The sequence below is a fragment of the Saccostrea echinata genome, unplaced genomic scaffold, assembly GCF_033153115.1.
Source record: "Saccostrea echinata isolate AGI-Se365-2 ecotype Australia unplaced genomic scaffold, CSIRO_AGI_Sech_v1 ptg000022l, whole genome shotgun sequence".
NCBI lineage: Eukaryota > Metazoa > Mollusca > Bivalvia > Ostreida > Ostreidae > Saccostrea > Saccostrea echinata.
This window is the reverse complement of record NW_026889771.1, coordinates 7,595,944-7,619,034: the sequence shown is the minus strand read 5'-3', so window position 1 is coordinate 7,619,034 and position 23,091 is coordinate 7,595,944. Positions and strand designations below refer to the sequence as shown.

The 23,091-nt window shown below is 34.3% G+C and overlaps 2 protein-coding genes across 2 annotated transcripts in view; one reads left to right on the top strand and one right to left on the bottom strand.

The window, feature by feature from the left end:
- LOC133190328 (uncharacterized) overlaps positions 1–23,091 on the bottom strand; it is a 292,684-nt gene that overhangs the window by 262,572 nt on the left and 7,021 nt on the right. The gene's annotated exons all lie outside the window — the stretch shown is intronic.
- On the top strand, positions 6,884–23,079 carry LOC133190324 (beta-lactamase domain-containing protein 2-like). Its single transcript, XM_061325877.1, has 8 exons — positions 6,884–7,044; positions 8,166–8,353; positions 15,606–15,705; positions 17,083–17,188; positions 17,491–17,613; positions 20,653–20,849; positions 21,619–21,864; positions 22,546–23,079. Exons 1-8 carry the CDS (start codon positions 6,898–6,900, stop codon positions 22,777–22,779), a joined length of 1,341 nt encoding a protein of 446 aa, XP_061181861.1. The 5' UTR covers positions 6,884–6,897; the 3' UTR covers positions 22,780–23,079.

Below are 23,091 nucleotides of genomic sequence, written 5' to 3'. Positions count from 1 at the left end.
ACAAAAATTTCTTTAATATGTATACTTTATGTAAAATATCCATAAATCGCAACAATCTAACAAATATTGAAATTATTCGTCTATGAAATAGCATATATATAAACATCAAAGAGAGCAAAAAATGATCAATTCTTCATACTAAAACGCTATTTTTCCATATGAGAAGATCTATCATTTTGCACGCCTTGTTAGACCATCTTTTCTTTATAACAGTTAAGATTAAGTTGCTGTACAGGTAATATTGATTGAAGTACTACTCATATCAATCTCTATAAATTACGTACAACATTTTGTATCTTTGATACGTGAAAGAGGAACAATTTTGACAGAAGAGATTTTCTCTTTTATCGGGGTCACATCTTTCTTCCTTCTGAGGTATTATAATATTACATGTATTTCAAAAATTCATTAAAATTATTTCAATTATATCATTCACTATACATGGGAATCTTCGTGCTGTAGCTTGTTAATTTACTAATAAAAGAAATGTAAACAAATGAAAACAAGAACTATTCCTTGAGTGTAAAAACTAATTATACTTAAACACCCGAGTGAAATTTTATTAAGCCATTAATCAGAATAAAATTATATATATATATATATATATATATATATATATATATATATATATATATATATATATATATATATATATATATATATATATATATATATATATATATATATATATTACGTTATCGAGCTTGTAATTATCAGTCAAACTCTCTCCGTATTACATGTAGATCCTTCATATCTTGACATATAGACTGTGTTCTATTCTTCAGTCTGTAAATTCATCAAATCACAATAAGAATGTAATAAAAAGTGAAATTTAAAATCAATACGCAGATTCCCACCGGGGAGTGTTTAAGGCTTGCGAAATCAATCATGTTTAAATACATTTTTCCTTATAAGGTAATGAAAATAATTTGAATTAAACATATTGCCAGTTGAGTTGATAAATGTTAAAGCCCATGCCAAACAACATTTTTTTTTTTTACAAGTGTAAACACCTGTGAATTTATTATTTTTTAATGTGTTTTGGTAGTAGTCTACTTCACTTGAAGTTAAGTTTTTTTTTTTCAGTGAACGGAGAAAGTTAAATTATGTCTCTTGATCTAGTTTTAAAGTTTATTATTTTCTTTGATTAAAAAAAAAGAACAAACTGTTATTAACATATATTCTTAGGAAATACTCATCTATCATCAGGAATAAAATACATGCAATCTCTGCAATCCACGGCCTTTTGGTCTGCTACGCTGAGTACGCTCTCAAGAGAGCCTAGCCAAACGAAAAAAACTTAGCTTCGAAGATATACATGCTTAAAAGTTAAGTGATTATTAAGATTATAAATGATTATGCATCAACTGTTTCAAATCATCACAATCAAATATTACTGACACATAGATGACATATATACTCAGTCATTCTACAAAAAGGTGATCAAATAACCATTTTGTAGGTCGCCTACAACATCATATTTATATTTTGAACGATCGATTTCAACTTTAAGACTAAACAGACATAAATGGTTTTGTAAATACATAAAGATATATGTGCAGTCTGATTTTCGACATGAACATAATATAATGTTTAAAAACCTGTTCTACTGCAAATCTTAATTTACAAATTTCAAGACAAAATTCTCATTTGTATCATGCAGTGTTGCAACCACTATTGAAATAACGACCACTATTGAAATAATTATTTCAATAGTGGTTGAGAGTGCATTTCAAAACCAGACACAGCTTGTAACCACTATTGACATAATGTTCACTATTGAAATAATTATTTCAATAGTGGTTGAGAGTGCATTTCAAAACCAGACACAGCTTGTAACCACTATTGAAATAATGTTCACTATTGAAATAATTATTTCAATAGTGGTTGAGAGTGCATCTCAAAACCAGACACAGCTTGTAGCCACTATTGAAATAACGGCCACTATTGAAATAATTATTTCAATAGTGGTTCAGAGTGCATTTCAAATCCAAACATAGGTTGTAACCACTATTGAAGTAACGTTCACTATTGAAATAATTATTTCAATAGTGATTGAGTGCATTTCAAAACCCCACATAGGTTGCAACCATTATTGAAATAACGTTCACTATTGAAATAAAGATTTCAATAGTGATTGAAATAATGATTTCAATAGTGATTGGAATCATTATTTCAATAGTTGCTGACAATGATTTCAATATAAAAACCAAATTGCAACCCTCATTGAAATAACCCCAATATTGGAAAAAATATAAGGAGAAATTCTTCATTATGTTTTCCAACATAATAAAATTAATTTATTGAGTTTAAATATGATATGTAATTTTATGTTTCAATTTCTGTCCAGAAATACTATTAATACACGGATATCTGTGATTTAACTTATCTAGTAATTTTAAGTAATTTTGTTATATAATTTTCATCTTTGTTATTAATTGGGGAAAGTAAAAAATTATAAATACGGATAGTTGTAGAAATTAGAATATCTACATTAAAAAGAAGAAGGAAGACATCTATATTGATATCTAATATGTTATCTAATATACTTTCTGATGAAAAAAAGATTAATTTTAATCAAAAGGATATAGAATAGAAGTAAATTTTCGCTTATATTCTTGGGCTTGCCCACACTACTAATATGGAGGGTAAATCAAAAGTTTCTTGTCAATACATTAAAATCAACTATTTGGGAAAACTAAGTATAAGTGTTATAACATCAGAGGTCGTACTTTCAATAGTGGTTACACGTATAAAAACCGCTATTGAAATAATCATTTCAGTAGTGACCGTTATTTCAATAGTGATGACAACCTGGTTTAGGCTTTGAAATGCTCTCTTAACGACTATTGAAATAATTGTTTCAATAGTGAACGTTATTTCAATAGTGGTTACAAGCTGTGTTTGGTTTTGAAATGCACTCTCAACCACTATTGAAATAATTATTTCAATAGTGAACATTATTTCAATAGTGGTTACAAGCTGTGTTTGGTTTTGAAATGCATTCTCAACCACTATTGAAATAATTATTTCATTAGTGGTCGTTATTTCAATAGTGGTTGCAACAATGCAGCGTTCCGAATTAAGTGCATGGATTTTTTTCCTATATAAAAAAGAAAAACAAACCTGTTCTCATATAGAAAGTAATGTATTTTTGTTTCATACGAAATCCTACAATGTCGCAGAAACTAAATTAACCCCCGTAACGCTTTTGTTTTAATTGCACGCAAATCAAGCAGATCTGACAATGAACTGGACTTACCCAAAAGTGCCCATGGAACCTAATATGATCAATCCTAGTTTCGAACCAGATAATTGTGACCATTATTTTTTCGACAGAACAATCAAATTCAAAGAATTGTGGTCCCCCGCTTTCGGTGTCTTAGTGGATGGGATGCAATTGTTTATGGCATATTGTAACTGTCTTGTTTGTGTGTCCTGTCTTGTCTGTGCATCACACAAAGGAAAAAAACATAAATTATTGAATTAATAACAGTTATGGCAAAGATTATAGCTTCTCAAAACTACATTAAACTTCAAGATCAAGGTTATGAGGTCAAATTTCATAATACAATCCGAAAGATCAAGTGTCACAAGTAATGCACATGTGAAAAAATATCAAAAACCAGAGTATACAATTGGAAAGGTCTTGAAACAGGTAATGCACATGTCATATGTAAATGCCATATCTTCTCTAAATCAAAAGTTATCACCAATGTTAACATTTTTGAAAATTAAGTCAAATTTTAAGGTGAAGGTCATGGGGTTCAAAATCATAGTATGTTTGGAAATGTTTGTCACAGGTAATGCACGTGTCAAATATGAATGCCCTATCTTTGCTCCTTCAAAAGTTAGCAACACTGATGAAATGTTTGAAAATTAGGTCAAACTGAAGGTCAAGGTCACGGGGTCAAATATCATAGCACATTCGGAAAACTTTTGACACAGGTAATGCACTTGTCAAATATAAACACCCTATCATATGCCATTTAAAAGTAATTTTAAAAGTTTTTTAAAAGTTTTTTTTTTTGAAAATAAGGTCAAACATGAAAGTCAAGGTCAAGGGGTACAAAAATAATAGCATGCTCGGAAACACATTGTCACAGATAATGTACATATGTAATATGAAAGCCCTATCTTTTCTCATTCACATTTTATGACCAATTTAAGTGATGTTAAAATTATAGAAAAGCAGGTCAAACTTCAAGGTCAAGGGGTCAGAAATCATAGTATATATGGAAAGGTCTTGTCACAGGTAATGCACATGTCAAATACGAATGTCCTATCTCTTCTCAATACAAAGTTATAAGCATATACTGTTTATTAACTTAATAAGTAATGTCTTTTTTGTATAATGCAAAGACAAGAAAATTGGTTTTTCATAGCGCTTGCGCCCGTTAACCAGTCTAACATTCATATCATATAATCGACCGCCTCCTGGCGGCCGGTAATGAGTCCTTGCCCCAGGATAATAAAACATCTTAAACTTTTAGACAAAATCTTTATTTTATACTAAAATGTTGTAGAAGTCAAGCAGACCAACATTAAAATATTTTTAGCTCACCTGAGCTGAAAGCTCAAGTGAGCTTTTCTGATCACCCGTTGTCCGTCGTCCGTCCGTCCGTCTGTAAACTTTTCACATTTTCAACTTCTTCTCAAGAACCACTGGGCCAATTTAAACCAAACTTCGTACAAAGTATCCTTGGGTGAAGAGGAGTTTAAATTATTAAAATTAAGGACCAAGTCTCCTTACAAGGGGAGATAATCAAGAAAAGACAAAAAGAGGGTGGGATCATTAAAAAATCTTTTTCTCAAGAACCACTGGGTCAAAAAAGCTGAAACTTATGTGGAAGCATCCTTGGATAGTGTAAATTCTAGATTGTTCAAATCATGACCCCCGGGGATAGGGCGGTGCCACAATAGGGAATCCAAGTTTTACATTGAAATATATAGGAAAAAACTTCTCAAGAACCATTGGGCCAGAAAAGCTGAAACTTAATATGTGGAAGCATCCTGGGGTAGTGTAGATTCTAAATTGTTCAAATCATACCCCGGGGGTAGGGCGGGGCCACAATAGGTATTACAGGGGGGGGGGTGTCTGGTAAAGAACAGCAAGGCCAAAGTTACACAGGTGAGCGATGTGGCCAATGGGCCTCTTGTTTAATTTTGCTTCACAAAAGTGTTGTTTTCTGCAAATTTAGATATTAATTCAATAATAAGTAAACATTTTACTACCGATTGAAAATTCTAAGACTGTTTCATGATCCTGGGGCCTGTTTAGCATTAACTTCTGTAACATCGCCTTATGACAATTATTTTTCCATGATTTATAACATGAATTTGTCCTTTTGTCGTGTAATGACTGTACTAATATACCTCCTTTTTGTACTTTAAATACGGAATTAAGGCTTTCAGTGCAATTCAGCATTCTATTTCCATTAGTGAACTCTTCAAAATTAGAGGCGCGTTTGGTCGTCTGACTGGGACAGCATGGCGTTGAGGATAACAAAACATGCCAATCTAAATCCAATTTTAAATGTTAAATGTATTTGTCATTCCAATTAAAGAGTAGAAGAACTAAAAGACATATGTAAGAGAGCGAGAACCCTAAATTTATCATCCATTAATAAAAAATACGACATTTCCGAGGCATGTGTATTGTATTTAGATGTACCATACGATAAATAGATACGTACGATCTACATTAGATATAAATTGATATTGTTGTCATTCCTACTCTTGATGTATATAAAGTCCACAACAATAAAATATTTCATTTGCATTTTCTTAGGAATTGTTCATCGACATTCAACATATTGTTTATGTTACGTTTGTCCCAGAATTCCCGCGAGATTTGTACATTTTCCGACTTTTTCACAAAAGAGCGCACTAAGAAGTATAACTCTTCCATAGTGGAAATAGAACGTATTTCCTTCACATTGTACTCAATTTTGTATCAATTTAGCTCAAAAGGTTTTTACCATTCAAAATGGCTCATGGAAATTAAGAATATTTTACATGATTGTAATTTGGATCTAATGTGGAATGCTCAGTATGTTGATAAATCATGCAAAATTGGTGTGTTGGTTAAGAATACATTAAGAAATAGTTTTATCCAAGACTGGAATGTAAATGTATTAAATTCTCCAAAATGCCTTAATTATAGAATGTACAAGTGTGATTTTGGTTTTGAAAATTATCTCAACATGTTACCAAATGATCTTAGATTATATTTATGTAAATTTCGTTGTGTCAGTCATAACTTGCCAATTGAAGCTGTTAGATTTTATAGTATTGATAGATCTGAGAGACATTGTAACCTCTGCAATAACAATGAACTTGGTTATTTAAGTGTCCTTTTTTTAAGAATGAAAGACAGAAATTTATACCTAGCAATATTTACACAAATCCAAACACAATATCTTTTTATAATTTGATGAATACTTCTGATATATATGAACTAATAGGTTTAGCTAAGTTTTGTAAAACTTTTCTTAAATTATTTCATGCCTGAACTTCCTACAATGTAAACATTAAACGATTTTTTTTATACAACCGTCAGTACTGTCCATATCAAAGTTCTTTTTGTGGTTCATTATGTTACTGTTCACGTTGATTTGTTCAATTGTTAAACTCTTATTGTACTAACATACCCCATGTGGGGGCTTTAGTGAAAATAAAAGTTTCAAGTTTCAAGTATTAAATGTTGACTTGTAATGGCCTCCTTCCAAACGAACGATACTCATCATTAGTTTTGAATATAAATGTTAATTTGGAGTTCCGTAAGTAGGTGTGGATGGCAGCCATTGCGATTGAGTAATCTCGGTTGAGTCAGGCTCGCCTAGGTATTTGGCAAATATCTAGCCGAGCCGAATCTAAAGAGGAAAATAATTCTACATGAGGAATATCTGGGGTTTAATTTGTGTCTGCCTTTCTCTTACGCTACCTCTGTGTTTTCGATGGCTTAGTGATCCAGATCTCCCTCCTTGTTTCGGAGGATATGTTCATCCAGCCTTTCAAAAGGTCTACGATGTATTCAGGCAAGTTCTATATTGCAGTTTCATAAATTGTAAGCTTCTTATGATAAGAGGGTATTGAATGAGTAACAGTTGTGAATCGAACATATCGTATGCTATATGTCTTTTCATATTTAAAGATATATATGGCGTATCTGAGCTAAAAAATAAAAATACGAGATTGAGTGTCGTTGAACATTTGTTATTTACGTTCAAATTAAAATTTTCACCGATTTTGAACTTGAACAACCCAACGTTTCTGTAGTTAAATTGACTTTAAACGGTGTCCGATATTTAAATGCGGAGTCGGTAAATAAATCGGTTATTGTTTGAAATTTCTAATATCTATGAAACGCGATTGATTTAAATTGTGTAATTTACAGGAAAGTCCCATCTTTATATAAAGTAATAAAACAAATAGAAAAATCTTTATAATTTTAGTTGGTCTGAACTTATCAAAATTACGCCATATATAACTTATACCGGTCACGGTAGCCCAGTGGTAGGTATTCTCTTTAGAGAAGTGGACAGGCTTTCGCCTGTGGATGTAAGAATACAGTGATTGGGCGCTCGCTTCATGATCGGGAGGCCCGGGTTCGATTCATAGGGGCTTGTCTTCCGGATTGTTAAATGTAAAATAAATTAATAAAATTTTGAATCTGCTTTACACTTAAAAAGTTGTTACAATAAAGATTCTGACACTTTCGGACAAGAAATACCATGTTTTAAAAAAAAATTACCACACCTATATATGTATACATTGTATATATATATATATATATATATATATATATATATATATATATATATATATATATATATATATATATATATATATATATATATATATATATATATATATATAAGGTATATATACGTAAACTTATGTATATAGGTGTGGTCGTTAATTTTTTTTCATTTAGTTCTTGAAAAATCTTAATTTTGCATAACATTTAACTAATATAATGTAAGCATATCTTAGTGCAGTTAATCTATGTTATTGCTTTAATCAGGTACACTTTTCAGAATTCGGCGTATATCAGAATAACATTAGAGGTTGTGCTGATATAAAAGGGCTTAATAGGGGATAAAAAGCGAACATCTTAAACAAATTAAAAATAGGGTCACAAAGTTTTTTTTTTTAGGAAGAACATCGAGACAAAAAAAGAGAAGGGGGCCTGTTTTTCTGCCTACTACAAGGGTGAGTTAGTGGTGGATCTGTGGGGCGGATACTCGGACATTGAGGCTGGACGGCCCTGGCAAAATGACACCTTGTCCATCATGTTCTCTACAACTAAAGGAGTCACCGCTGTCATTGTGGCGTTCTTCGTACAAAAGTAAGATCTTGAGAAATTTAGATGTTTTTCAAGTATTTTTAAAAATATTTCAGGATCGACTTCCAGGTTTTATTGCTCTAAGGCTCGACATAAAAAAAATGTACAGAACTACGATGACCGATAGCTGCCGCCACTTTTGATTAAGAATATTGTCATTTTGTACAGCGTTTTTGTCAATTTTCGTTGTCAAATTACAACTAAACTTGTGATGCTATAATTATGTGCATGTACAATAATTAAACTGACAATTTCCACGGGAGAAAACCATTAAAATTCTTTCTTGCGATATGAAATGTAGATACATAAAACAGGCTACTCGAAGGTGATAAGCTTAAGGTTCTAGCATAACTGCAAGGTCGAGGTGATTCTACACATTTATTGACTGGATTCGAGGACAACATGAGTTTTGTCGGACCCAAGAACCAAACTGTTTGCCTGAGGCCGTTAGGCCGAAGGCAAACAGTTTGATTCGAGGGGTCGAGAAAACGCATTTTGCCCGAGAACACAGTCAATAAATGTTTTGTTATACCTTTTACTTTTTATTTTGACATAACATGATGTAAATTTTGTTTACCCGCACTGCGGTCTAAACTTGGACAAGTTCTGTCAAACTCCAATGTGATAATAATGTGACGTAAGCGGTCCAACATCTCATCGGCAGGTCCAATATCTCGCTCTGCGGTCAAACATCGATTTTTTATGACCGCTCAGTAAAACATTGGAAATGTTAGACTTTTTTAGTATAGAATTATATAGGAAACAATTCTAAAATGTATAACAATTTTATATATTTAGAGAGCAAATACAGACTACCACATTTAGGGTTGACATTTTATTCTTGCATAAAAACGGACTATTTCCGTATCTAAAGTTCTGTTTTTGATACACCATTCCAAAAACTTTAAGATTGGATACTAACATGTAGAGCTACTAAATCTTGTTTTTCTAACTCTACATAATACATGTAGGTAGAATGGAGTTGTCTCATACACTCTGAGGAGATATATTTATTTATATCCATTACAACAAACGTATTACTTTTGTCCGCCTTTTTAATTGCAATCCAAATAATATCTTTTTATATGTAATGGTACAAGAAATATGACAGAATGACGATTTTACGTCTAACAGGATTAATTGGGTTACGATATCCCAGGCTAATTGGGGGTGAAAATCATTAAAATGCAGTTTATTGCAGCAGTTTATCTCTTTCAAGTGACCTGTTTTATGTATCTTAATTTCATATCACTCGAAAGAATTTTAATGTTTTTCGCTGGTGGAAATTATCAGTGTAAAAACTGTACATGCACATATAGCATTACCAGTTGTACATGTAATTTGTCAACGGAATTGACAAAAACGCTGTACAAAAAGACAATATTCTTAACCAGAAAGTGGCGGCCGCTGTCGACCATCGTACAGAAGTGTATCAGTACAAAACAAATATTTTAAAATTATAATTTACTTTTTAATGTGTGTTTGTGTGTATGGAAGAGAGAGAGAGAGGGGTGTGTGTGTAATGAATAAAGCAAATCAGAATCTTTTCTACCATAAACTGTCATCTTTCTTTCCCAAAAGTAACAAAATCATTCAATGTTTTTTTTTTTCATCTTTGATTTGATAATAGGTCGATATTTTATCATCTCTAAAGCAACAGGATTTTAAATATGCTCTAGGGGACCCCGCCCTTTATTTAATTGAAAAGATTTATCGGTGTAGCGTAGGAGTGCGTGGATGGGATTGCCAGTATATTATTATAATTAATCAAGGTCTTTCATTTCAGACGGAAGACTTTACAGTGATGAAACAGTTTATTTTCCCCCTTTCTAAGAGATATAGTTTCTTGAATTTTCTTGAAACTTTCAGGGGTGGTAGAGAACGATAATATGTTGATATTTTTTTTTTCAAAATTCATTTCTGGTCGTGAGATACGTCTGATTTGCTTTTTTAAAAGAGATTTTTTCGTGCGATATCCCACGGTGAAAGATTAAGATACCAAACTTTTTCTAAATGATGGATTTTTTGGAGTAGGCGGTCGTCACCGGAAGTGATCAAAATGAAAATTTAAAGTTTTCCCCTTTGAATTAAAACTTGCATCACAATACTTCATGGATCTTTTGCAACTTTAAAAAAAAATGTTGTCCTTACCCAAAATGAAAACGGCAACTACATTAAACTTCAATTTTCGATAAGTATTGCTTGTAAATGGATTATTTGATATTAAATATTTTTTAAGTATATTACTGACTTTGAAAATGCCTAAATGTCAAATATATTTGTAAATTCATTTCCAGTCGTGAGTTTTTGTTTCCTTAAAATAAGATTTTCTTTGCGCGAGTTCTCAGCAGCGGTAGATAATTGTAGTCTAAAACTTTCAAGAATGATAGTACATGTAAGCCATCGGTACATTTGCTTCTTTTAAATATGTTATGCTGACATTACTTCTGGTTGTGAAGGGTAGTGGTGTATAATAGTTCAAGAAGTATACGTTTAAACAAGTTTTCTTTTGTTCTTTTAATTTTAAAAATGTTTGGATGATATCAAGGTTGGATAGGTGAAGTAAATGCATATTACTAGTATTTCCACCGAAAAACCACAGGCACTTGTTTCTATAATAAATTAATTCAAACACATATTATAATTATAATAGCACTACGGGTAAAAAAAATTATTACAGACACAAATGCCTGCTCGAAAAACCGAGAGTTGTTTGAAAAGAAGTATTTTTTTCATCGAAACTTTGAAGGATAATTTGTTTTTTAAAGTTATTCAAGATAAGAATATAGTTTTCATTCATTTGGAGTACTTCATAAGTGGAAATATAGTAAATAAAACAGAATGGAAAGAATTTGAAGATTAAAACATATTATTTCTAATCTGTGTTTAAATATATGTACATTTGGAAGCTATTAGGCGACTTTCATCATCATTTAGAGTTATCTAAATGCCCGTGTGCCGCAATGGTTAGAGCGTCTGATCTGAAGTGGCGGAGTAAGGAGTTGATCCTTACGTCGCGAGTTCGAATCCCAATGCGGGACGTGGAGACCGGAACTTCGGATGAGACCGTATAAACCGAGGTTCCGTGTTGCAGTAGGTGCTGGCACAAAAAAGATTCCTCACTGCTCAATGGTCCCGAGTGCCGAGTATAGGTCAAAATTTGTAGTTCTCCGCCGGCAAGTGGTGGCGTCTCCATATGAGTGAAAAATTCCCGGGAGGGACGTTAAACAACAAACAAACAAACAAAGATTTTATTTCCCCAAAGGACAAACGGGAGGATTTTCTTATTGCTGAGGTAATGCCTGTCTAGTTTCTATATCATTCAGTGTAGGCCTCCATATATACTTATGTCAAAAATCACATTTTGGGTTCTTTTGGAGTCGAACTTCGTTCATACACTGCTCAGTGCACAAGACTAGGCAATTAAGAGTTTACCTGCAATAAAATCACAACCCCCCAAAAAACATTAAAAGTATTTACTAGAGAGAGAGAGAGAGAGAAGAGAGGGAGAGGAATGAAAAGATAATGTAGAGCAAAAGAAAAAAAAGAATCTAGTACGTGTATCAGGACAAATCATGTTTAAACCCTGTGTTCTATGCGCGGACCTAGAGGAGGGGGGGGGGGGCGGGGTGGTCTGGACCCCCCCTCCCCCCTGGAATTTGCAGAGTTATTAGAAGAATATACTGAAGCAAATAAAAATGACTTTTTTGGAACCCCCCTCCCCTAGAAAACGTGGACCCCACCACCACCACCACGAAATAGTTTGGGAAATGGATTTTACGGGGGGTTGTTGTTTTGGTTTGGGTTTTTTTTTTTGTTTTGGTTCTTTTTTTTAGCTTGTCAAGAAATTTTTGGGTTGGAAATTTTTTTGACTGGGGTGGACTCCCCCCCCCCCCCCCTCCTGGAAAAAAATTCCTGGATCCGCGCCTGTGTTCAGTTGAGGTATGCATGTAAAATACAAAACAACAACACAACTGCAATAACCTCAAACCCAATTATCATTATTTGCCTATAATAATTATTATTCATTTAAAAAAAAAATTATGGTATCTTATGTATCAGATTGCGGAAGCGAGATCCGGACTGTAGACCTTGACACTGGTAAATAATCTTATGTAGGAATAACTTAACCTTTCATAATGCACATGCACATGTATATATGCATGTAAATAAGAATGTACCATTTTGAATTAACAGTTTTCCTCACTTATTTCCATGAAAAATTTTGACCTAATAATTATGCACTAAAGACCAAGGAAGGGGTTATAGCTCAACTAAACTTGAATCCACACTCCACTGTTATATTCTGAATATCATATGACTAATTTGGCTTGCTATTCTGGAGAAAATGTTTAAAAGATTTTTTCGTACATAAACGAATTTAGCCCCACACTATTACCAGTCCCCATATTTTGAGGAGAAAAACCTTTAATCCACAGGTGAAGTCACTTGAATCTTAAATCCACAACATTTGCAAATTATTTTGATTTTAAGTGTCGCTATTCGTATTCTAGATTTTAAAAAAAAAACCTGAATTCCCCTGTAAAGTTTTGAATACCTATATTTTAACCCCACTCCAACCACAAAGCCATCATTTGAACAAACCTGATTTGCACTATGTTGGAATTATGTATATTACTAACTGTTTAACTGTCGTTTTTGCGATGGGGATTTTAAAAAGATATTCCAAGCATAACTTTGATCCTCTATTGTGGCCCAACTCTATCACCGTAGACTGTGATTTTAACAACACCTGGAGATACTTGCACATTGCACTTGAAAAGATGATTTTTAGAGATTTTTCACTATATACAGTATAACATCGTTATCTCGAACTCGATGGGACCGAGAAATAAATTTGAGATATCCGAGGATTCGAGATTTAGGGGTAAAATGTTTAAGGAATAAGTAGTTGGGAGAACTTGGGACCTCCAAATCACTTCGACATATCCATGGTATTTGAGATATCAGTGTTTGAGATACCGAAGTTCAACTGTATTCCCCCAAAAATCGTTGATCCCCTATATATCCCAACTCTACCTCCGGGGACCATGGTTTGAAAACACTTAAATCTACACTATGTCAGAAAGCTTTTTCTTAAGTTTCATCTGTTCTGACCAGTGGTCCTTGAGAAGAAGGTTTTCGAATTAGTAAATTACACTACGCCATATTTGCCTTTTCTTTGTTCATCTTCCCTTCGAGGGATGATACTTTTTAGCTCACCTGAGCCGAAGGCTCAAGTGAGCTTTTCTGATCAAAATTTGTCCGTTGTCTGTCGGCGTCGTTGTTGTCGTAAACTTTTCACATTTTCATCTTCTTCTCCAGAACTACTGGGCCAATTTCAATCAAACTTGGCACAAAGTATCCTTGGGTAAAGGGGATTCAAGTTTGTTCAAATGAAGGGCCACTCCCTCCTCAAAGGGGAGATAATTACGAAATAGCAAAAAATTAATGGCATTATTGAAAAATCTTCTTCTCAAGAACCAATGGGCCAGGAAAGATGAAAATCATATGGAATTATTGTCAGGTAGTGTAGATTCAAGTTTGTTCAAATCATGACCCCCGGGGGTAGGGTGGGGCCACAATGGACGATCAAAGTTTTACATAGGAATATATAGGAAAAATCTTCAAAAATCTTCTTCTCAAAAACAGCAAAGCTATGATTGGTCATATTTATATGGAAGCATCCTCAGGTGGTGTAGATTCAAGTTTGTTCAAATCATGACCCCCGGGGGTAGGGTGGGGCCTCAATGGACGATCAAAGTTTTACTTAGGAATATATTGGAAAAATCTTCAAAAATCTTCTTCTCAAGAACAGCAAAGCTATGATTGGTCATATTTATATGGAAGCATCCTCGGGTGGTGTAGATTCAAATTTGTTCAAATCATGACCCCCGGGGGTAGGGTGGGGCCTCAATGGACGATCAAAGTTTTACATAGGAATATATAGGAAAAATCTTCAAAAATCTTCTTCTCAAGAATAGCAAAGCAATGATTGGTAATATTTATTTGGAAGCATCCTCAGGTGGTGTAAATTCAAATTTGTTCCAATTATGACCCCTGGGGGTAGGGTGGGACAATCAAAGTTTTCATGGAGTATATAGGAAAAATCTTCTTCTCAAGAACAGCAAAGCTATGATTTGTCATATTTATTTGGAAGCATCCTGAGGTGGTATAGATTCAAGTTTATTCAAATCATGACCCCCAGGGGTAGGGTGGGGCCACAATGGACGATCAAAGTTTTACTTAGGAATATATAGGAAAAATCTTCTTCTCAAGAACAGCAAAGCTATGATTGGTCATATTTATATTGGAAGCATCCTCAGGTGGTGTAGATTCAAGTTTGTTCAAATCATGACCCCCAGGGTAAGGGTGGGGCAACAATGGACGATCAAAGTAAAAAAAAAAATTGGTGTACATAGGAAAAATCTTCAAAAATCTTCTTCTCAAGAACAGCAAAGCTTTGATTGGATATGTTTTTTTGAAAGCATCCTCAGGTAGTGTAGATTCAAATTTGTTCAAATCATGACCCCCGGGGGTAGGGTTGGGCCACAATGAACGTTCAAAGTTTTATATAGGAATATATAAGAAAAACCTTTAAAAATCTCAAGAACAGCAAAGCCACGGTTTGTAATATATGGAAGCATCCTCAGATAGTGTAGATTCAAGTTTGTTCAAATCATGACCTCCAGGGGTAGGGTGGGGCCACAATGAAAGTTCAAACTTGTAGAGAAAAAAGTCACAGTTAGTCAAAAAATTATGTAAGCAGTGTAGATTTAATTTTGTTCAAGTCATACCCCCCCCCCCACTTCCTTTTAGGGGTAGGTTGGGACCATTTATGCATTTAAGCTTTTCAATACTAAACTGATTTTTCCTTTTTTCCTGGCCACAGTGCTCAGGTGAGCGATGTGGCCCCTGGGCCTCTTGTTTTTTATTAGAACAAGCTTAAATCCCCTTTGCCAAGGGATGCTTTGTGCAATATTTGGTTGAATTTGCCGGGTGGTTCTGGAGATGAATTCAAAAGGTTTAAAAGCTATGAGAAGTTTACAACAACTTCGATAGACAACGGACACATTTTAATAAGAAAAGCTCAACTGAGCCTTGGTAAGCTTAAAATTAGATGATTCAGTAATGTATGCACTTTTATTGGGGTACATGCTGTGTTTCAAATAAATTGAATTTTATTGAAATATCGACGAGAGTATATCTTCGTAGCTTGTAGTATTTCACCGAAAGAGAATTTTTTCTCTTTCAGGGGCTACCTGGACTACAAGAAGCGTGTATCCTATTACTGGCCGGAGTTTGGGAAAAACGGCAAGGAGAATATAACTGTAGAAATGTTACTAAGTCACCAGGTAAATTTAAAGCCTTTTTTTTTTAATTTTAGCTATAGTCTCAAAATTTAAAAGAAAATGAGTGATACTTGAACGAAAATTTTCAGGCTTATTCATATCGGTTACCTCATGGAATGAAATTTAAAAAAAAAATATACATTACAACAATTACTAAAGGAATAGTTTTAGCTCACCTGAGCCGAAGGCTCAAGTGAGCTTTTCTGATTAAAATTTGTCCGTATTGTGTCCAGAACTACTGGGTCAATTTCAACAAACTTGGCACATAGTATCATTGGTGAAGGGGATTCAAGTCTTTTTCAAATGAAGGGCCACATTCTCTTCCAAGGGGAGATAATAAAGAAAAAATAAAGTTGGGTGGGGTCATTTAAAAATCTTCTCAAGAACCTCTGAACCAGAAAAGATAAAACTTAGCTGAAAGCTTTCTGACTTAGAGTAGATTCAAGTTTGTTCAAATCATGACCCCAGGGGGTAGGGTGGGGCCACTATGGGCGATCAGAGTTTTACATGGGTATATATAGGAAAATAATCTTTAAAAATCTCTTCTCGAGAACAGAAAAACCATGATAAGTCATATTTATTTGGAAGCATCCTGAGGATTGTAGATTCAGATTTGTTCAAAGCATAACCCCAGGGGGTAGGGTGGGGCTACGATGAGCAGTCAAAGTTTTACATAGGAATGCATTGGAAAATTCTTCTAAGAACAGCAAAACATGATCAGTCATATTTATACGAAAGCATACATACATGTAGTTAGTATACATACATATTTCTTCAAATCATAGGTAGGACTGGGCCACATTGGGGATCAAAGTTTTACATAGGAATACATAGAAAATTCTTTAAAAATCCTCTTTTCAAGAACAGGAAAGCCATGATTAGGCATATTTATACGGAAGCATCCTCGGGTAATGTAGATTCAAGTTTGTTCAAATCCTGACCCCCAGGGGTGGATGGGGCTTCAATGGGTGATCAAAGATCTACATAGGAATATATAGGATAAAGAATCTGCTGATGAAAACCAAGAATAGCCATATTTACTCAGGTGGGCGTTGTTGCCCATGTGCCTCTTATTAAAAGATGTACCTTTTTTACCTGTTTCAAAGATGATGGAATACATTTTTTTATCAAACATCTGTGAAGTTTTTATCAAGTAGGCGAAGATATTCGGAATCTCTGATATTCCTGGTATGCTATCAGTGATCAATCAGCATTTATCTTTTTTCAAAAACGTGAATTTATGGCAGCTACTAATATACATATATTTGTGTGTGTGAAAGATGTGTTCTGGAATACCTTAAGTAAAAGTGACTACAATGTATATCAATAAAACATTTATCAATTGTACATTATCTGTAATGCACAGATACCATATTTTAGGCTGGTTTATCTATTACTAACGGTACTATTGACATCAGACTCCTCAGAACAAACCCAAGAAAGGTGGAAGAGTTTTTAGAGAACCAGAGACCGATTTGGAAACCAGGTATATTAATAACACAGAAATATTGTGTAATAGTTTTTCCCCTAGGACTTTGAGTCATCAATTGCGACGTAAATTATTGTCAAATCTATCAAAATTGATTGGAAGTTGTATTTGAAAGCAATAAAATATTTTTTTTTCAATTGAATAGTAAAATTTCCAACACTGATCACATTTCAAAGTTATCCGCATTCTGCCTGGGTTCACATGAATGCATTGATAAATCAGTATTTTTTTTATTATGCATTCATATTAACTTATATATATATAATCATAAAAATGATATTATTTGTCTAAATCAAAAGGCACTGCTTATTCATACCATGTGATAACATTTGGAATGTACGTTGACGTGTTGTTGAGAAGGGCGGATCCAAAACAGAGAAATATCGATCAGATCTTCAGAGAGGAAATAGCTCTGCCCTTTGGTAATTATTTTTTTTCTGTGAATATTTGGAAAAGCGCCTATAAATTCACCACAAGTTTTAATTGTAACATTCTTTTTACTTTTTCAAGGCATTGTTGTTGTTTTTTTTTTTTTGAAAATCAGAATTTTTCAATTTTATATAATGTATTGAATGAGTAAAAGAGAATTTTCACCATATAAAAAAATCTTATCCTTTTTTATGCCCCCGTATCGAAGATTCGGGGGTATATAGTTTTGCCCTGTCCGTCCGTCTGTCTGTTTGTCTGTTTGTCCGCAAAAACTTTAACCTTGCTCATAACTTTTGATTGGTTGGAGCTATGGCTTTCATATTTCACATGTGTATTCCTTATGACAAGACTTTTCTTTGGGTACCATCATATTTGACTCTTTGACCTTGACCTTGGAGTTTGACCCAGTTTTGCAAAATTTTACCCAACTTTAACCTTGGCCATAACTTTTAAACAATTGGTGCTAGGGCTTTCATACTTCACATGTGTAGTCCTTGTGATAAGACCTTCCTTTGTATACCAACAACTTTGACCCTTTGACCTTGGAGTTTGACCTACTTTTGAAAAACTTTAACCTTAGTCATAACTTTAAAACGCTTGGTGCTAGGGCTTTCATACTTTAAATGTGTAATTCTTGTGACAAGACCTTTCTTTGGATACCAAAAACTTTGACCCTTTGACCTTGGAGTTTGACTTACTTTTGAAAAAACTTTAACCTTGGCCATACCTTTTGAATAGGGCTTTCATACTTCACATATGTAATTCTTGTGACAAGACCTTCTTTTGGATACCAACAACTTTGACCCTTTGACCTTTACCTTGGAGTTTGGCCTACTTTTGGAAAACGTTGACCTTGGACAGAACTTATGAACAGTTGGTGCTAGGGCTTTCATATTTAACAAGTCTATTCCTTTTGACAAGACTTTCCTTTGGATACCAACAATTGTAATCTATTGACCTTGACCTTGGAAATTGACCTACTTTTGAAAAACTTTAACCTTGGTCATAACTGATTGGTGCTTCAGCTTTCATATTTCACCTGTGTATTTCTTAACAAAAGGCCTTTCCTTGGGCACCATTGATTTTGACCATTTGACCTTGACCTTGATGTTTGACATACTTTTGAAAAAAACTTTAACCTTTTCCATATCTATTCAAACGTTGCTGCTAGGGCTTTTATATTTCACAGGTTTATTCTTCGAGACAAGACCTTACTTTGGGTACCAGCATATCTGATTTGCATTTGAGAAAGTTTAATCTTTGCTATAAGTTACCATACGGGGGCATCAGTGTTTCACAAACACATCTTGTTTGTAGGTTAAATTGAAATGAGAGTTTCAAACTTTGGGCTACGAGGAAAGATTTGGTGTAACGGAATAGTAGAATAGAATACTAAGCTTAATTTAGCTTATGCATGTACTCAACAATATAAATTTAAAAAAAACAAGATGTGTTTGTGAAACACTGATGCCCCCGTATGGCAACTTATAGCAAAGGTTAAACTTTCTCAAATGCAAATCAACTATGTTGGTACCCAAAGTAAAGTCCTGTCTTGAGGAATATACCTGTGAAATATGAAAGCCCTAGCAACAACCATTGAACAGATATGGAAAAGGTTAAAGTTTTTTCAAAAATATGTCAAACATCAAGGTCAGGGTCAAATGGTCAAATCAATGGTGCCCAAGGAAAGGCTCCCAAGAGGTATATATACAGGTGAAATATGAAAGCCAAAGCACCAATCATTCAAAGTTTATGACCAAGGTTAAAGTATTTCAAAAGTAGGTCAAACTCCAAGGTCAAGGTCAATGGATTACAATTGTTAGTATCCAAAGGAAGGTCTTGTCAAAAGGAATAGACATGTTAAATATGAAAGCCCTAGCACCAACTGTTCTTAAGTTCTGTCCAAGGTCAAAGTTTTCCAAAGGTAGGCCAGACTCCAAGGTAAAGGGTCAAAGTTGTTGGTATCCAAAAGACGGTCTTGTCACAAGGATTACATATGTGAAGTATGAAATCCCTAGCACCAACCATTCAAAAGGTATGGCCAAGGTTAAAGTTTTTCAAAAGTAAGTCAAACTTTAAGGTCAAAGGGTCAAAGTTTTTGGTATCCAAAGAAAGGTCTTGTCACAAGAATTACATATGTAAAGTATGAAAGCCCTAGCACCAATTGTTCAAAAGTAATGGCCAAAGTTATGTTTTACAAAAGTAGGTCAAACTCCAAGGTTGACATCAAAGGGTCAAAGTTGTTCGTTGCAAAAGGAAGGCCTTATCACAAGAATTACACATGTGAAATATGAAAGTCCTACAACCAACCGTTCAAAAGTTATGGCCAAGGTTAAAGTTTTTCAAAAGTAGGTCAAACTCCTAGATCAAGGTCAAAAGGTCAAATATGGTGGTACCCAAAGAAAGGTCTTGTCACAAAGAATACACATGTGAAACATGAAAGCCATAGCTCCAACCAATCAAAAGTTATGGGCAAGGTTAAAGTTTTTGCGGACAAACAGACGGACGGACAGGGCAAAAACTATATACCCCCGGATCGTCGATACGGGGACATAAAAAGTATTTATGTCAGATTTCAGTTAATTAAAAAAAATCAAACTTGCACTATTTTTTTAACCTCAAGATTAAATACTGATTATTTAAATGCCCTTTAATCACAATGTCGACGACATCAGGGCCGAAAACCATACTGAGAACAGACAAACTTGAAATTTAAATTTTGAAATCTTGATATTTGTTTATAAAGTTAATTTTTTTTAATAAATTCAAAAGTTGTACTCATCTGAAATTTTGACTGTTTTCAGTTTATGGTATTGCAGCCTGGACTTAAGGCCTATTCGAATAGGTGCTGTTGTGATATCAGTTAGATCTGGTAAAGGTATTGCAGCCTGGACTTAAGGCCTATTCGAATAGGTGCTGTTGTGATATCAGTTAGATCTGGTAAAGATGTGAAAGAATCATCAAGGATATTTATTATATTAGTTAATATATTCATGTATTTATTTATTTACTTATTATTCATTTATTTATAGATATTGACATCCACTATGGACTCCCAAGAAGTGAGCTGTACCGTAATTCTCGGTTTGTTCCTCTGACTCTGACCAATCTTATAAAACATACACTACGATCCCTCAGCCTCCATCAACTTAAAATCTTCTTCACTCTCCTGAACCCGCGGTCGATGTTTATGAAGGCCAGCTATTCCGGATTTAATCAGGAACTCACGGTATAATTTTACTTTCATGTACCAGGTATTCAGAAATAGGATCTTGGGGTATTGCGATCTTAATTTTGGTAATTTTAAATAGGCGGCAGTCAGATGTGCAAAAAGAATTCGCATGCTGCGTATGCTCTCTATTTTCTACATGGCATTTCTGTCGTGCAAAGGCGTAGTCACAAACTTGAAAGATATATCTTGGGGTTTGCGATTTTAATTTTGGCAACGTTTTAATAATGCTGAATATGTGCAAAAAGAATTAGCTTGTCACTCCTGTGGTGCAAAGGTGTATTCACAAACTTGAAAAAGTGTGCGTTAGGTGGGGGGAGGGGTACTAGCCGAGTAGATGTATCTCCCAGTTTGGCAACAAGCAAAGATGGGTCATCCGACAATCCTACTTAAAAGTATTTCTTATTTTGACCAAAAAGGGGGTACGAAGATACTCCCCTCCCCAATTTAAAAAAGGGGGCACAAGCCACCTGCTTCCTCCCTTGTGACTACGCCTTTGGAGTCAGGCTACAAGTCTCTTATTGACCAAAATTGGACACTTTACCTCCTGTTTATGCGTACTCTTGGTCTTCCTATTTCTGGATTTACAATTGGATTAAAGCTCAATTCCTAAACAAATCATATACTCAAATGAAGCCAATCTAATGATGCTAATGCGACAGCTATTTTTAAGCATCTAAGGGTAAAAGAGGAGGGAGTAGATAGTGTTGTTTTTCTTGGCCGCAACATCCAAGTAACCACTCCAGTTACATGTCTTCTTATTATTTAGTTTGCTGCCTACAACAATCCAGATTTAAATCAAATTCCTATGACGTCATTCCTGGGATTTGGTAGTTCTCGATCATTGGCGAAACTTTGGGGAATTTTAGCCAGTGGAGGGACCTATAAGAACAATACCATCCTAAACCCCTCTACGATTAACACGCTGGGAACCCCAGTAACAAGTGGTCGAAGTGAGGACGGACTTTTTGACGTGGCGGTAGGACGGGGGGTTTTCTTCTTACCAACTCCTCAGGTAAGTCAAACTAAAATCACTCCAATATAATAACAATGAAAGCGCTACATTCAGTCCAATGGAAAATAAGTGTAACTATAGATTGCAACCGAAAACTGTAATTTACACATGAAAGGCATAATTTTTCTGTAATTGATAGTTTTGGGGTTTTTTTTAGAATTGGTTAATAGGGCGCTCGCTCCATAGTAGGAAGGTCGTGGGTTCAAGCCCCGGCCGCAATAAACCGAAGTCGATAAAAATTGATAGCAACTGTTCCTCCGCCATGCGCTCGGCACTTAGAAGTGAAATCTGTGGGTCTTGACCTTGAAAACTGAGGTCCCATGTGCAAACATACATTAATAATCAATAAAAACTCTTTTAGTGTGTTCATGTATAGAAATCGTAAACTTTAACATCGGTAGATATACAAGTACATGTAGTTTCAATTGGGAGACTATTGTGAACAAATCGTTTTCTAAAATTTACGCTTTGTAAGCTATAGTTTATAGTTGATAAATCTAACTCATCAAATGCAAAACTGATGTTTTTATCATTTTTGAGAAATTGGCATACTAGTATCATACTTAAGCGTGTTTTAGTACGTCCAAAGCGTATAGTCAGTTTTATGGATTGATTTTCCTGTAAATAAATCATTATTTGGTATAATCACAGATAACCTATACAATAAGTCGTCTGTTACAGGGACACGTATCGTTTGGACACCCTGGTTATGGTGGACAAGCCGCTTATGCAGACGTCAAAAATAACGTCGGGATCGGCTATCTCACAAGCTACCTTAAGTCTTTCACGCTCGGAGACGACGTACAATTTCTACAGTACGAAGCAGCTTTCTACGAATGTCTGGAAAAATATATGAAAGAAACCACTTCACTAAAAAGTTGCAGTTCGCAAGAAGAAAAAGAAAAGATTACATGAATCACTGTTGACGTTTTAGTTCGAAGATTCAAATTCCTCTGATGAAAATTTATAATATACCTCAATTAAAGCTGTATAGTATAAGCTGCGCAACGTAAAAGCCTTTGGGTACAAAAAAAGGGTACATATAAAAATTTAAGTTTAATTATACGACTGCTTCATTGCATACTCACACCAGACGAAAACAGCATTGGTGAGACCTGTATACTGAAATTTTCAATGTATAATACTATGCTCTCGATCTGTGATATATGTTTATATGTGCAATACTTTAAAGCTATATTTATATGCCATACTTAAAGTACATTTACA